Here is a 14,215-nt window from a genome sequence, read left to right on the forward strand (position 1 = left end):
AGGGAATGGGGGAGATCCTGAATGAATACTTTGCGTCAGTATTCACGAAGGAGAGGGGCTTGGTGTCTTGTACTGTCTTGGAGGGAGCTGTAGACCAGTTGAAAGAAATATCCATTACGAGGGAAGAAGTGTTAGGGTTTTTAGGCAGCATAAAAACTGATAAAGCTCCGGGGCCTGATGGCATTTATCCCAGGCTGCTTAGGGAGGTGAGAGATGAAATTGCTGGGCCTCTGACAGAAATCTTTGTCTCTTCTTTGGACACAGGTGAGGACTGGAGGATAGCGAATGTGGTACCGCTGTTTAAAAAGGGATAACCCTGGTAATTATGGGCCGGTGAGTTTGACGTCAGTGGTAGGAAAGTTGTTGGAAAAAATTCTTAGGGATAGGATGTATACGCATTTGGAGCATTGTGATCTGATTAGGGATACGCAGCATGGCTTTGTTAAGGGGAGGTCTTGCCTTACGAATCCGGCAGAATTTTTTGAGGAGGTGACAAAAACGGTTGACGAAGGACGAGCCGTTGATGTTGTCTATATGGATTTCAGTAAGGCGTTTGACAAAGTCCCTCATGGTAGGTTGGTTGAAACGGTTAAGGCTCATGGGATACAGGGACAGGTATCTAGATGGATTGAGAACTGGCTAGGTAACAGGAGACAGAGAGTAGTAGTGGACCTTTCCACTACTCCAGTTCTGCGTCCAGTTCTGGTCACCTTACTACTGGAAGGATGTGGAGACCCTGAAGAGAGTGCAGAGGAGGTTTACCAAGATACTGCCTGGTATGGAAGGACTGGGTTATGAGGAAAGATTGGGTAAATTGGGGCTGTTTTCCTTAGAAAGACGGAAATTGAGGGGCGATCTAATGGAGGTGTATAAGATAATGAAGGGTATAGGTAAACAGTGGCAGGCTTTTTCCTAGATTGGAGACAAATATCACGAGGGGCCATGGGCTTAAGGTGAGGGGGGGGGGTGGGTATAATTTGGATGCTAGAGGGAGGTTTTTCACACAGAGGGTCGTGGGGGTATGGAATGCACTACCAAGTAAGGTGGTGGAGGCGGGCACGCTGGACTTGTTTCAGGTTTACTTAGATGGACACATGAGCGAAACAGGGATGGAAGGTTATAGGAGACTGTTTTAAATGAGGATCAGAGCCTTGGGACGTTCCTGGAAATCAACTTTTACATGTGTTGATGTTTTTCTCTTTTACTCTGCGGGTGCGTCGGTCCACCTTGTTGTCTAACGAGGGGCATACACGCTGTGAGTCGTGCGTGGGCTGCTCTTGGACGTTTCAAGAGTAGCCTAGTACTTTGCGTTGTTTGTGTATGCTTAAAACTGGACCAGCAGATGGGCACCACAACAGCCCAGTGACTATCACTGCTAGCTGTGCAGATACATGGATTTGGACCTGTGTCTGTGGGAGTTTGCACATTCTCCCTGTGGTTGCATAGGTTTCCTCCGGGTGCTCCGGTTTCCTCCCACACCCCAAAGATGTGCTCTTAGGCTGATTGGTGTAACAAATTGTCCCTAAATTATTCTCCCCTTAATCTGGTTTCCAATGGGGGTACCATAAGCATAGACATGAGTCAAGGGTGGAGGAGGAAAAACGCATCGTTGGGATGGCAGCGTGGGCTCGTTGGGCCGAGGGGCCTGTTTCCCGTGCTGTGTTGTTCTTTGTTCTTGTTGTTCTTTGTTTATTTATTAGTGTGACAAGTAGGCTTACATTATCACTGCAATGGAGTTACGGTGAAAATTCTAGGTCGCCACACTCTGGCACCTGTTCAGGTACACTGGGGGGAGAATTTAGCATGGCCAATGTACCTAACCAGGACATCTTTCAGACTGTGGGAGGAGACTGAGCAACCGGAGAAAACCCACAGGGAGAGCGTGCAGAGTGCACAGACAGTCATCCAAGGCAGGAATCAAATTCAAGTCCCTGTAAGGCAGCAGTGCTAACCATTATGCCACTGTGCCGCCCCAAGCAGGCTTAATTGGTTAGTCAGTAGAAAAGTAGAAAAGGAACTCTAAAAAATCCACCATCAAGACTGTAATGATCTATGGAAGAGAGAGTTCATAGAATAATCCCTTGTTTGTGATAATCATACCTATGTAACTTAGATGTAAACCAAATAGAATTTCTGATCTATCCTGCATGAATGAAGAACAACATATTGTGGAACAACGTATATACACAGTGCAAAATCTGTACGGTGAGACATTCAAATTCTTGTGACATCTAGCCTATTAATTCTAAATGGATGAGGGAGCATTCGCTGTATAGGAGGTTATTGTCAGCTGAGACCATGTGAAACTGCATGTATTAAATATGTTAAAAAGATATGAAAGGATGAAATACCCAATATTTCACTGAGGTGTCCAAGCCAAGCATAGCAAAGGGTGGATGCAAAGTAAGGGTGTTCACATTATCCCATCGAGGATTCCCTTGATAATCAAGAGTTAACCTACCTTTGCTCTATTAGGCATCCCTGAGCGAAGCATAGAAATGGTTAAATGTGGATTAATTTTACCATTGTATTACCCAAGCAATGGACAGATTCCCGGCCCTTTCATCCAAAGGGATCTTCTGACTATTTCTCCAATGATGGAGGGTGTGGACCACACTATGCTTTTGCTATGCTAATCTTCAGAATGCGGACAACCAGGATTGTCGAAGAGAACTAGTTCAACTCATGATAACTCAAAGTGATAAAGCTTCCACAAATTCACCTTAGTTAGATCCCTTATGTAGTCAACCCCAGACAATGCAAGTTTCTTTCCGTATGTCTGGTAATTTTACTCAAGTAGATCTGAATTATAAAAAGTAAAGCATTTAAAAATAATAATGTCCAATCAATCATTGGGAACATGGTAAGGTACAAAATTTCAAAGATTATTAATGGTTAAGGTTTTTTATACATTTATAGATGGAGAATTGCCAGGTAACAAGATTTTCGCTAAATACTAAGTTCAGGTATACAGTTTCAGAGTTGGTAACAAGGTTACAAGATATTCAACTCCCATCGTTGATAACATGTGAATATCGGAATGCTGTAAAGTGGTTATTTCGGAGCCCATTCAACATTCTCCACAGATATTGTAATAGACACCAGGAGAAAAGTTCTGTGTGGGGACAATTCTGATAATGTTTGATCCAGGACAACAGGACAACATTGCTAGTTCAGCTGAACTGTTATCAAACTTCACTTTCCTTTCCTATGTTACCAGAGAGTAAAGTTATTTATTTTTTGAGGGGTCTGGCTTGTAGTTATATGATGTGCTAACTCCACATCATGACTACCATCAACACCACAAACTGCCGGCCCAAGTGGAGAGGATCTCCAAGAAGATCGCGCATATCGACAACAAAGATTGTAGTTATATGCCATGTGTTTTAATAGCAGGGTTATTTTTTGAATATCTTCCAACAGAAAACAGATGTTATTGTGCACAGTATAGCTGGCATCCTTTGTCAGGTTTAACAGAGGCATAGTGTGAAGGTAAGTGTGTGGCCTGGATTTTAATTGTTAACCCATTTTACAAACATATTTTATTTGACCAGCTGTCTACACTCTAATAAAGAGAAATTGAAGAAGCTCCAGTTTCATTCTCTCAACTAGCAGAAAGAGATTTTCATCTCACAGGAGTATTTAGTTTTTTTAAAGCCTGCTGCCTGGAATATTTTAATTTATTGCTGTAACATGACCCAACATTAAGACCTGAACAAAACAATTTCTCTCTTAATGATCAGTAGTCTGAAAGTGAAACTTCAGGAAAAGATCATCATTATCTTGTGTGCATCTAATGTTAAATCCACTGTTAAATACAAGACAGGATTTGGAGTCAGAGTTAAAACAATTCAATTCAACAAAACAACTCAAAACAATAAATTCAGGTGATTCCCCTTTATAGACAATTATTATTACAACAAAAAGAAAAGTTTGTGGTAAAGCCCAAAGAAAAGAGATTTATATACGACCAGAATGCAGACAGCAACACTAAACTTGAAATGCAAGGGTTAGACCCACAACCCACAACCCAAAGGGTCAATAATAAACTGTGAACCATGTAGTCATATAGTCCTCATGTTACTGACCACCTTTGTCTCAAGGAGAAAGTTAAAGTAATTTATTGAGTTGGTAGTTGCGTGTGGGGTTGCTGGAAATTGCCATAACTTTGCTACTCTTACTTTTCTAGTGTTCCTGTTGTTCTGAACAAATGCATATTTTTTTTAGGAAGCAATAACTAGAAACACTGTTGTTAAACTAAGACACAAATGAGAAAGATCAGAAATAGCAGTTTGCTGTTTTTTTTAATGTAGAACTGTTTGCAGTGATCAACAATACAGCAGTATTGAATTATTTTCCAGCGAAGATTAAGTACATATTTAATTTCTTTATGGACTCTTTTGAATTTACTGCAAGAAGATGAAATGATGAGAAAAATATATTGCGCTATTTATTTAAAGAAAATAGAAACCATGTCCTTGGCATTCATGCTTAGATTAGAACTTGTCTTAAAATTTTTCTGAAAGATAAAATGATTTTCCCCATTTATCTGGGCTTTTGAGAGTCCTGAATTTTCTATATTTCCTAAACTTTATTCTTCAACTTGTTGAGCTGGAGGTTTTCGAAACTGCCTAGTGGCTTCTTCACATTTTATAGGTACACAGCCACAATTTTTTACATAGGTGTAGGTGAACGCAATCGACTTGCCATCTGGACAAAGTAACATAATATCTTGCTTGCCAGTAGCTAATTCGTGACAGCAGGTGCAGTTATGTAACATCATATTTGCTTCAGCAGAATACCTGTCAAAGAACCAAGAAGACATATCACTTTGATTATTGGCTTCTCGAGAAATACAAATTATTGAACTCTCAGCAATCATGTTAAAGTATTTTCCTTGAGACAAAGGTGGTCAGTAAATCTGCATGCATTTCTTGTCAACTTCTTTAATTAAAAATTTCTAATTTCACATTTAAACTGTCTATGCCAAATTGTCATTCGTGTCTTTACTCACTGACCTAGTAGAAACATTGCAGCATCATCAGTATGCAAATTCACAAAAAACATTATCAACATCACAAGGAACTTTGGAATCGAAATATAAAAAAGTGTCTGCATTTAAACTGAGGATTGGCTGCCACCAGGGGGCAGCTGAAGCATACGCAGTTTCTAAGTATGCTCATAGATAATTTACTATAGAAATGTATGAAGATAAAGAGAGAATATGTAACTTCAAACTGAGAACTGTCCTACGTTTCCTAATCATAAGTTCCATTTCACCTAGAGACTACACCTGGGCTTGATTCAAACTGGTCAGCTACTCCAACTTTAGCAAAAGTGAGACAGAAATTCAATTGACATGTGTAAGCCCATTTTCTGCTGTTCTTTTACCAAATTTACAGCAGCAGAAGGGGAACAGCTCTGAGAAAATTAACAAGATGTGTTCCTATTCCCATGCCTACTATTCACAATAATGAACATAGAACCCTACAGTGCGGAAACAGGCCCTTTGGCCCATGGAGTCTGCACTGACCACAATCCCACCCAGGCCCTATCCCCATACCCCTACACATTTACCCGCTAATCCCTCTAACCTACACATCCCAGGACACTAAAGGGCAATTTTAGCATGGCCAATCAACTTAACCCGCACATCTTTGGACTGTGGGAGGAAACCAGAGCACCTGGAGGAAACCCACGCAGACACGAGGAGAATGTGCAAACTCCACACAGACAGTGACCCAAGCTGGGGATCAAACCCAGGTCCCTGGAGCTGTGAAGCAGCAGTGCTAACCACTGTGCTATTGTGCCACCCAAACTGCAAAGTTAATGCGAGGGAACATGTAGAAATATTTAAACTTTATCCTCTCTCTTCATACTGTTGGCTGATGTCAGGAGACACCTTCACTGCATTAGTCCTTCAGCTCACTCAGTCAGACTTTTGTCACATGTGAGCATGAGCAGCCCTTCAACGGGTAATATGTCTGCAGCATTTCCTGTCAACTTTATTTCATTACCTTCTTACATCCACATTAATAATGGAAATAATCTATGTAGCTGTGACTGTATCGCACTGTCACCACAAAATGTTTTGACAAGTTTATATAGGGCAGTTTTCATTATAAATATTGCACAGAAATTTATGTTGGAAGTATCAAAATAAAAAAGGTATGAACTACTTTAAAGTGTTTACTGAATTTCACTGCACTCCCTGGTCCAGTCACTCTCTTCCTTTTTTTTAGTGACTACACTTGTAAATTGGCTGTACATAAACTCTTCCATGAGGTTGAACCTTGCTGGAAAACAATAGTTTTTAAACAATGCATGCTGGAATTAATTAATAAGACATTGGGCCCTATTTTACCATTTTGATTCTAAATGCTGCACTTGAAACTGGGAGTTTCATATCTGACATTTAGACCATTCGGACGTGCCCCGAAATGCACTCCACCTGCAAAAATTTCAGTGGGCAGGGTTTAACACAGCCAAAACTTTATAGCCCCAATTGCCGCTTCCAACTGCGCATGCGCAGAAAAAAAAGATATAACACTCTGCTGCCATAGGCCTCCCAAACCAGATAATGCCTCCCGCTGCCCCCACAGACTCTGTCCCATCTCCACAACATTACTGACCACCTTATCCCCTGACCCCCCCCACCTGCCACCCAGACCGATTGTGGCCCTCCTGCACACCCCAATCTCAGGCACAGTGGCAGCAGACCCCCCTTTCACCCCCACTGATCACAGGCAGAGTGGCAGCGGACAGGCTTTCACACCCTCTCCCCACTGATCTCAAGTAGAGAGCCGTCTGATGCTCAGCACTTACCTCCTTACTAACTCTCACTGATGGAGCACCCAAATCGTACTTATATGGAGCATGTCTGTTCTACGCCAATTCCTGGTGGGCGAATGCAGTGGTAAAGGGGGAAGTGCTGGTAAAGTTGGGCCTGCCGTCCTTTAAGTCAATTTAGATACGCAAGGGGGAACAAGCTCAGAGACGGACGCGGATTGCGCTACTCACCTCATGCCCAACTTATTAAATTTTCGCATCTCAAAATGGGTGCAATGTAATGGTAAAATCAGGCCCATTGTGTGAAAAACAGAGAACTCTGAATCTTTAGAGATTGCTGATTAATTTATATTCCTGTTTGTTTTACACAACAGTGTCTCATTCTTAACCTCACCGTTACTGTGAATAACTTTTTTGTACTACGTCATAATTACTATTGCAATGGCAATCAATCCCCTTGACCTAAAAAGCTAACAATCTAAACTGCTCAATCTCATTTCTGCATGTGCTACTGTTGCTCAAGGTTGTAAAAATATAAAGTTTTAGTTTTGTTTTCTCTATTTTTCCTTTCTGCTTTTTTCCCTCAATCCAATTATTCTTTCCCTCACTTTCTTCTCCTTTTTGATTTGATTCATCTTCAATTCATGCCAGTTCACTCTCCTTCTCTATTGACCCTGCTTCTTTCTCAAGCTTGAAACCGCCGTTCCTGCCATTGACTAAAGTCCCATATGTTCAATTGCTTTTGCAGTGTTGCTATCAGCTTGTAATTCTAACAAGTTATGCAGTAGAAAAAAATGAGTTGAAGAGCACAGGATGAAGGCAAACTAATGGCATATACTGTCAGAGGTGTACTTTGTATGGTTTACTGTTATTGTAAGATCTGGACTATTATTTTTCTGCATTTATGTGTGTACTCATTAGAACTGGATAACTGAATATTCAGATACAGTAAAAGTGAAGGCACAATAGTAAAAGTGTGGCACAGTGGTTAGTATATTCTCTCTTGTTTCTCAGATTGTACGCTCTCTCTCTCTCTCTCTCTTGTTTCATAGACTCTACTCTCTCCCTCTCTTGTTTCTCAGACTCTGTGCTCTCTCCCTTGTTTCTCAGACTCTGTGCTCTCTGTCTTGTGTCTCAGACTCTGTGCTCCCTGTGTTGTTTCTCAGACTCTGTGCTGTCTGCCTTGTTTCTCTGACTCTGTGCTCTCTCTCTCTCTTGTTTCTCAGACTGTGCTCTCTCTCTCTTATTTCTCACAATCTGTGCTCTCGCTCTTATTTCTCAGACTCTGCCCTTTCTCTCTCGCTCTCTTGTTTCTCAGACTCTGCCGTCTCTCTCTCTCTCGCGCTCTCTTGTTTTTCAGACTCTGTGCTTCTGTCTTGTTTCTCAGACTCTGTGCTCTCACTCTCATTTCTCAGACAATGTTCTCCCTCCCTGTCTCATTTCTCAGATTATGTTCTCCCTCCCTCTCTCGTTTCTCAGACTACGTTTCCCTCTCACTTCCTATAGTTTATTGGAATTTATGCTCTCTCTTCCTCTCTCTTTCTTTCATTTCTCAGATTCTGGGCTCTCACAGCTTTTTCTCTTGGAAATGATGTTTTCTCAAAGGGACAGAAGGAGGCTATTCTGGTCATTCTACCTGTGGAAGGTAAGAGCAGAGCTACCAGGTACTTTCCAGCTCTTGATCTGAAACCTTACAGCCATGGCCCTTCAAGAGCAAATCAACATACTTTCGAATGTGATCAGATCTCTGCTTCCACAATGCTTTTGATGTAAGGTGCTACCGATCACCACCACCCTCTATGTGAAAGCACTTCTTTTCAGTGCTACTCAATTCTTCTCAATTACTTTACATCAATGCGCTGTTATTAACCTCTCTGCTAAGTGAAATAGATTTTTTCTACGCCTTTATCTAAGACACTCATAACTTTATTGACCTCAATTTTAAATTTCCCTTCAGCTTCTGCTGATCCAAAGGAAATAGCTCACCACATCTTTCTCAAGGGCAATTCAGGATAGCCAATAAACACTGGGCTTGCCAGCAATGCCTACATCCCATGAACAACCCTTCCTCCCCTAGCCTATCCAATCTTCCCAAATAGCCAGTGCTGTCAACTATGTCAATTGCCTCTGTACCATCTCTGGTAATTGTTCTTGTATTGTGGTTGTGCGCTATATAAATGTAAGTTTTTTTTCTTTTCAATTGTTGAGCTTCAGCTAATCTCTTATGAGGAGTTTTATTAAACACCTTCGGGAAATCCATATAACATCCATTGACATTTCTCTATCCACTACTTCTTAAGAAGTTGCCTTCTTAAAAATCGATCCATTTTGTCAGGCATGACGTACCATGTTGACTCCCTCTGATCAGCTGAAAGTTTTTAATGTGTTCAGTCTATTTTTAATTATAGACTCTAATAATTTCTCCACAACTGACGTTAGGTTAATTGGTCTACTATTTCTGGGTTTTTCTCTCTCTTTCGAAATTAGTGGAGTGATATGCGATTGTTTAATCTGAAATTTCTGAATCCAGAAAGCTTTGGTTGATTATATTTCAAGTATTTACAATGTTCTCATTGACTTTCTTTAAAACCTGGAGGTGGAAACATCTATTCCTGGGGCTTTGTCACTATTTGTCATTATTTTCTTAATTGCTGTCATACTGCTTTCATTGATTTTAAGAACATAAAAAATAGGAGCAGGAGTAGGCCATCTAGCCCTTCGAGTCTGCCCCGCCATTCAATAAGATCATGGCTGATCTGAAGTGGATCAGTTCCACTTTCCCGCATTCTCCCCATAACCCTTAACTCCCCTGTCTATCAAAAACCTATCTACCCGTGACTTAAATATATTTAGCGAGGTAGCCTTCACCACTTTAACGGGCAGAGAATTCCAGAGATTCACCACTCTTTGAGTGAAATTTTGATGATTTTTTTATTCAATATTGATTTTGTTGGGATTTCTGTTAACCTCTTTGCCTACCATACATACTGACACAAAGTAATTATTTAACATGTCTGCGATTTCTTGATTTTCATTGAGTGTATATTCTTATCCAGTTTTCAGAGTGTTTACATTGCCACAAACTATCCTTTTACCCCAATATAAAATATTTTTGTATTGATTTTGATGTGCCACTGCAAATTTGTTTTAATGGCCTCACTTCACCCTTCCTTTGGAGTGTCCTCCTGCACCATAATGCTCAGTGAAGGCTGCCCATTTAACTATGGCCTCATGAGAATTCCTGACTTTAATTACTCCATAATTGGTGGTTGTGTGTTCAGCTGCTTAGTCTGTAATCTCTGGAATTATCTCTTCAAATTTCCCCACCTCTCCACCTTCCTTTAAGATGGTCCTTGACCAAGCTTTTAGCTATCTGTCTTTTCTGGTTTTACTTTCTAACACTCCTGTGAAGTGCCTTGGAACATACTATTATGTTATAGGGGCTATATAAATACAAGGCAATTTTTTTTGTATTTTTAATACGTTTTTCTTTTTGTTTTATGTTATCTCTTAGTTATCAATGGCCATTTCTGTGTGGCAAATACTCCTTACTCAAGGTATATAAACTTGTTCTGTATCATATTAGATTCTTTTGTAAACACTTCCTACTGATCTTCTGGCATTTTACCCAATAACAAGCTTGTCCAGATTATTGACGGCAACTTCTGTCTCATTATAATGAAGTTAATGTAATTAAATTATGTATCTTAGTAGCTGTTCTGCATTTTTCCCTTTCAAATATTGAACTTTCTGACATTCTGCTCGCTATTATATTAATGTTCAAGCATTATTAGACTATTAATTAAATCTGATCACTGAATCTCATATGAGATTTTCCTTTTATGTGAAACCGTTTCAGACACATTCAAGAAATATACCTTTCTGGCACATACTAATCTGCCTGGTGTCAATTTGTATCAAAGTTAAACTCCCCTATTAAAAGCACAATGCCTTTAATACATGTTTGGTTAATGTTTACACTTACACAATCTACCACATCACAGCAGGTAGCAGGGGGCTTATACACAGCTCCCACTACAGTCTTAAACAGTCTTATCATACATGGTTTTGTTTAATGATCCTTCTCACATATATTACTCCCCACAACTGTAATTGATTATTCAATATTTTTTATTTCTCTATCCTATCTGAAAACCTTGTGCTGCCAATACTGACTTTCTTCAATCAATATTTTAGTAATAGCTAATGACATCTTATTTCCAAGTGCTCAATTGCTTTATTCACTGGATTCTTTGCATTAGAATATATACCATCATACTCTGCCAAGCTCTTTTATAGTCTATTTTCTAGCATTTGTTTTTTCTGCCTTTAACACCCGGTCATCAATTCCCTGCCTTTCAATTCCAGTTTTGCTTCTCTCCCATTTGAACCCAGAAGTTTCTCTCAATATTTGACTCTATCATAAGTATCTGCCAGATTAGCTCTGATGTATATCCTGGATTTAGTTTCTTTCTGATTTTTGAAAATCAGGCTCAGGGCCTCTTTCTCTTAGCTTTCTATGAATAACTGACTTTCTCTGTTTCTGCTCAATCATCCCTCTCTTCCCAATGTTTTCCTCACATACTGTGGCCTCCATGATTCTGATATTCCTTTCTGAACTGATATTGTCTCCCTCTTGCCATTTCTTCCAGGATCACTCTTTTCCTGATGTTTCTTTCAGAAATGTACTTTCTCTCATGTTTCTCTGAATATTTGCCATCATTTTATGTTCCTGCAGATTATCTTTCTCTCTGTATGGTTTTTCTCCCGGACTATGTTTTTTCATTTTAGTGTTTCTCTTATGATTCCCCTGCTTGAACTCCCTCTAACTTTTTCTCTATACATACATAGAGTTGCTCCCACAGTGTCCTTCACAGTATGTCATTGGCACTTTTTGTTTCGATCGACATCCTTGGTGGTTGATGTAGGTTGTGGTTTGTGAAACGATACACTTCTTTGGAATACCTGCAAATGGAAACATTTTTAAACTCATTAGAGTTCAGTGAGGTGAATTCAGATCATTTTTCATAGATTAAAGTAAGCAATAAAATGAGAATAAAATTTTAAGTTCAACATGTTGCATGATTTTGTAGTGAAAAACATAAACTTCTAAAATTGTAGCTTGAGATAAGACTACATCTGATATCCAGTCAGTGAAATCTGCACTTAAGTCCATGTTGCACGACAGGTTCTTGTGAAAGTCCTGACACACACACACACAAACACACATGCACTAAAATTATCCTGTAAGTTTAAACTTATGATGGGCTGATATGTGCAGGCCTGAAGCCTCCATGAAAGTCCCCAACACATGCAAGGATGCTAATTAGGAGCAGGAGCAGGCCATTTGGCTTCTTGAGCTTGCTCTGTCATTTGATATGATCTGACTGTGGCCTTTACTTTCCTGTCTACTCTCAATACTCTTTGGCTCCTTTGTTAATCAAGAGTATTTTTTTTTTAATTAGTAGCATAAGTAGCTTACATTAACACTGCAATAAAGTTACTGTGAAAATCCAATAGTCATCACGTTTGGGTACACTGAGGGAGAATTTAGCACAGCTAATGCACCTACCTAGCACATCCTTTGGACTGTGGGAGGAAACCAATGCAAACATGAGGAGAATGTGCAAACTCTGCACAGACAGTGATCCAAGTCAGGAATTGAACCCAAGTCCCTGGCACTGTGAGGCAGCAGTGCTAACCACTGTGCCATTGCACTTCCCTTAACTCAGCCTTCAAAATGTTCAATGACCCAGCCTCCACAGCCCTCAGAGAAAAATATCCCAAACTTAAATGGAAGACCTCCTTGTAATAGAGTTCCCCAGTTCTAGTCTTCTCTCACACGAGGAAACATCCTTTCAGCATTACCTTGTCAAGTCCCGTCAAGATCTTACATGTTTCAATAAGATTGCCTTCCATTCTTCTAATCTTCAATAGGTATAGGCCCAGCCTGTCCAACCTCTCCTCAGTAACATCATCTTCTTCACAGTAATCATTCAAGTAAGCCTTCTCAACACTGCTTCGAATATAACTATATCCTTTCTTAGATGAGGGCAGCAAAACTGTCCCTAGGGATTCCTAATGTCTGTGGAAAACTCCTGTTTTCCTGCTGGTATGGGCACTTGGTCCCAATTTGGGTAAATGATGTCCCAATCTTAATTGAAAACTCCAGAAAGGTGTTGCAGTAGTTTAAATATACTACTTACATGTCTGACAACAGCCATCTGAGTCCATGTGAATTGTTCCCTGTCACAGAGAGTAAAACATTCAAAATTGTTAATTGAGAACACAAATCTAAGAAAATCTTTGGATATTTGATTATGCCAAATAGATTTTGTTTGTTCTATTTGAAGAAATGAATATGTAATTATTTTGTACTCACAGGTTCACAATGATCACGATCCAGATGGGGGCATCTTTTATGATAAATGTTTGGAATGAAGTGAGGTCCAATTTTCTCACACTCATATTTAATGCAGTTGTTCTTTGAATCTGATATGTTAGCTCCAGGCTGTGCAATAATAGGAGAAGAAAAGTTTTCAAATAATTACATAAAACTGTTGGAGCTATGGGCCCTGACAGTGCATCAATCCTTATTTCTGCTGCGGCAACATGGATAGGATGATTTATCATTCTTTTCACATAAGAATCTCTGATATAATTACTATCAACTCTTCTTAAACTGTAAAACCATGAATTTCTCTAACAATTTAAGTTACAATTGCTAATGTACTATGAAAAACAACTTTTTCCTGTGTAACAAGCACCTTCCATCACATGCTAAACACCTGTTGACAGTGAATAAAAGTTACAGATTTGCTTATTTGCCACATCCATGTAATTTACACTAATAGTATTATACAGTCCATAAGTTTTTATTGTAATTACTCTGTCATATTGTAAAAAGGATATTAAAATTCTGAACTAACCCTTCATATAACACACGTAGAAAAGTAATACAGTAATTTGATCAAGTCTGTATTCTGCACCAAGGCCAGTGAAACAGGTGTTAATCTGGGTGTTTAAAAGGATGATTGATTTTATTAAATAAATCCTCTAATTTTACTAAGCGCTTGACACTTCTGTAATGGAATCATATCTAATCAAGGCAGAACCATTTGAGGTATTTGGCGTTTATAACTTCAGTGCTGCACCCAGGCAACACCACCTCAAATCACTATAAAATGCTGCAATATAAGACAGGCGCAGACATTTGGTCTGTATCGAATTTAGGTGTGGGTATATTTTCTTCTTTTGATTCATTTCTGGGATGTGGACATTCCTGGCAAGGCCAACATTTAATACTTTTCACTAATTTCCCTTCAGCAGTGGTGATGAGACATCTTAATGTACTGCTGCAGTCATGCAATGTAGATATACCTATTGTGCTGTTAGGGAGGGAGTTCCCCAGTGCCTAGAAACCAGA

The 14,215-nt window shown here is 39.6% G+C and overlaps 1 protein-coding gene across 1 annotated transcript in view; it reads right to left on the bottom strand.

Moving 5' to 3' along the window:
* Nucleotides 1–4,591: 4,591 nt before the first annotated feature.
* Nucleotides 4,592–14,215, bottom strand: part of LOC145344345 (intestinal mucin-like protein) — a 35,232-nt gene continuing 25,608 nt past the window's right edge. Inside the window, exons 15-18 of the mRNA XM_080191473.1 lie at nucleotides 13,172–13,300; nucleotides 12,996–13,035; nucleotides 11,637–11,754; nucleotides 4,592–4,802 (exon numbers count right to left, since the gene is read on the bottom strand). Of these exons, the coding sequence (XP_080047599.1) occupies nucleotides 4,592–4,802; nucleotides 11,637–11,754; nucleotides 12,996–13,035; nucleotides 13,172–13,300 (498 nt within the window). The remainder of the gene's footprint in view (nucleotides 4,803–11,636; nucleotides 11,755–12,995; nucleotides 13,036–13,171; nucleotides 13,301–14,215) is intronic.

This window comes from Carcharhinus amblyrhynchos, chromosome 6 (assembly GCF_965287045.1).
Source record: "Carcharhinus amblyrhynchos chromosome 6, sCarAmb.v2.hapA, whole genome shotgun sequence".
Classification (NCBI taxonomy): Eukaryota; Metazoa; Chordata; class Chondrichthyes; order Carcharhiniformes; family Carcharhinidae; genus Carcharhinus; species Carcharhinus amblyrhynchos.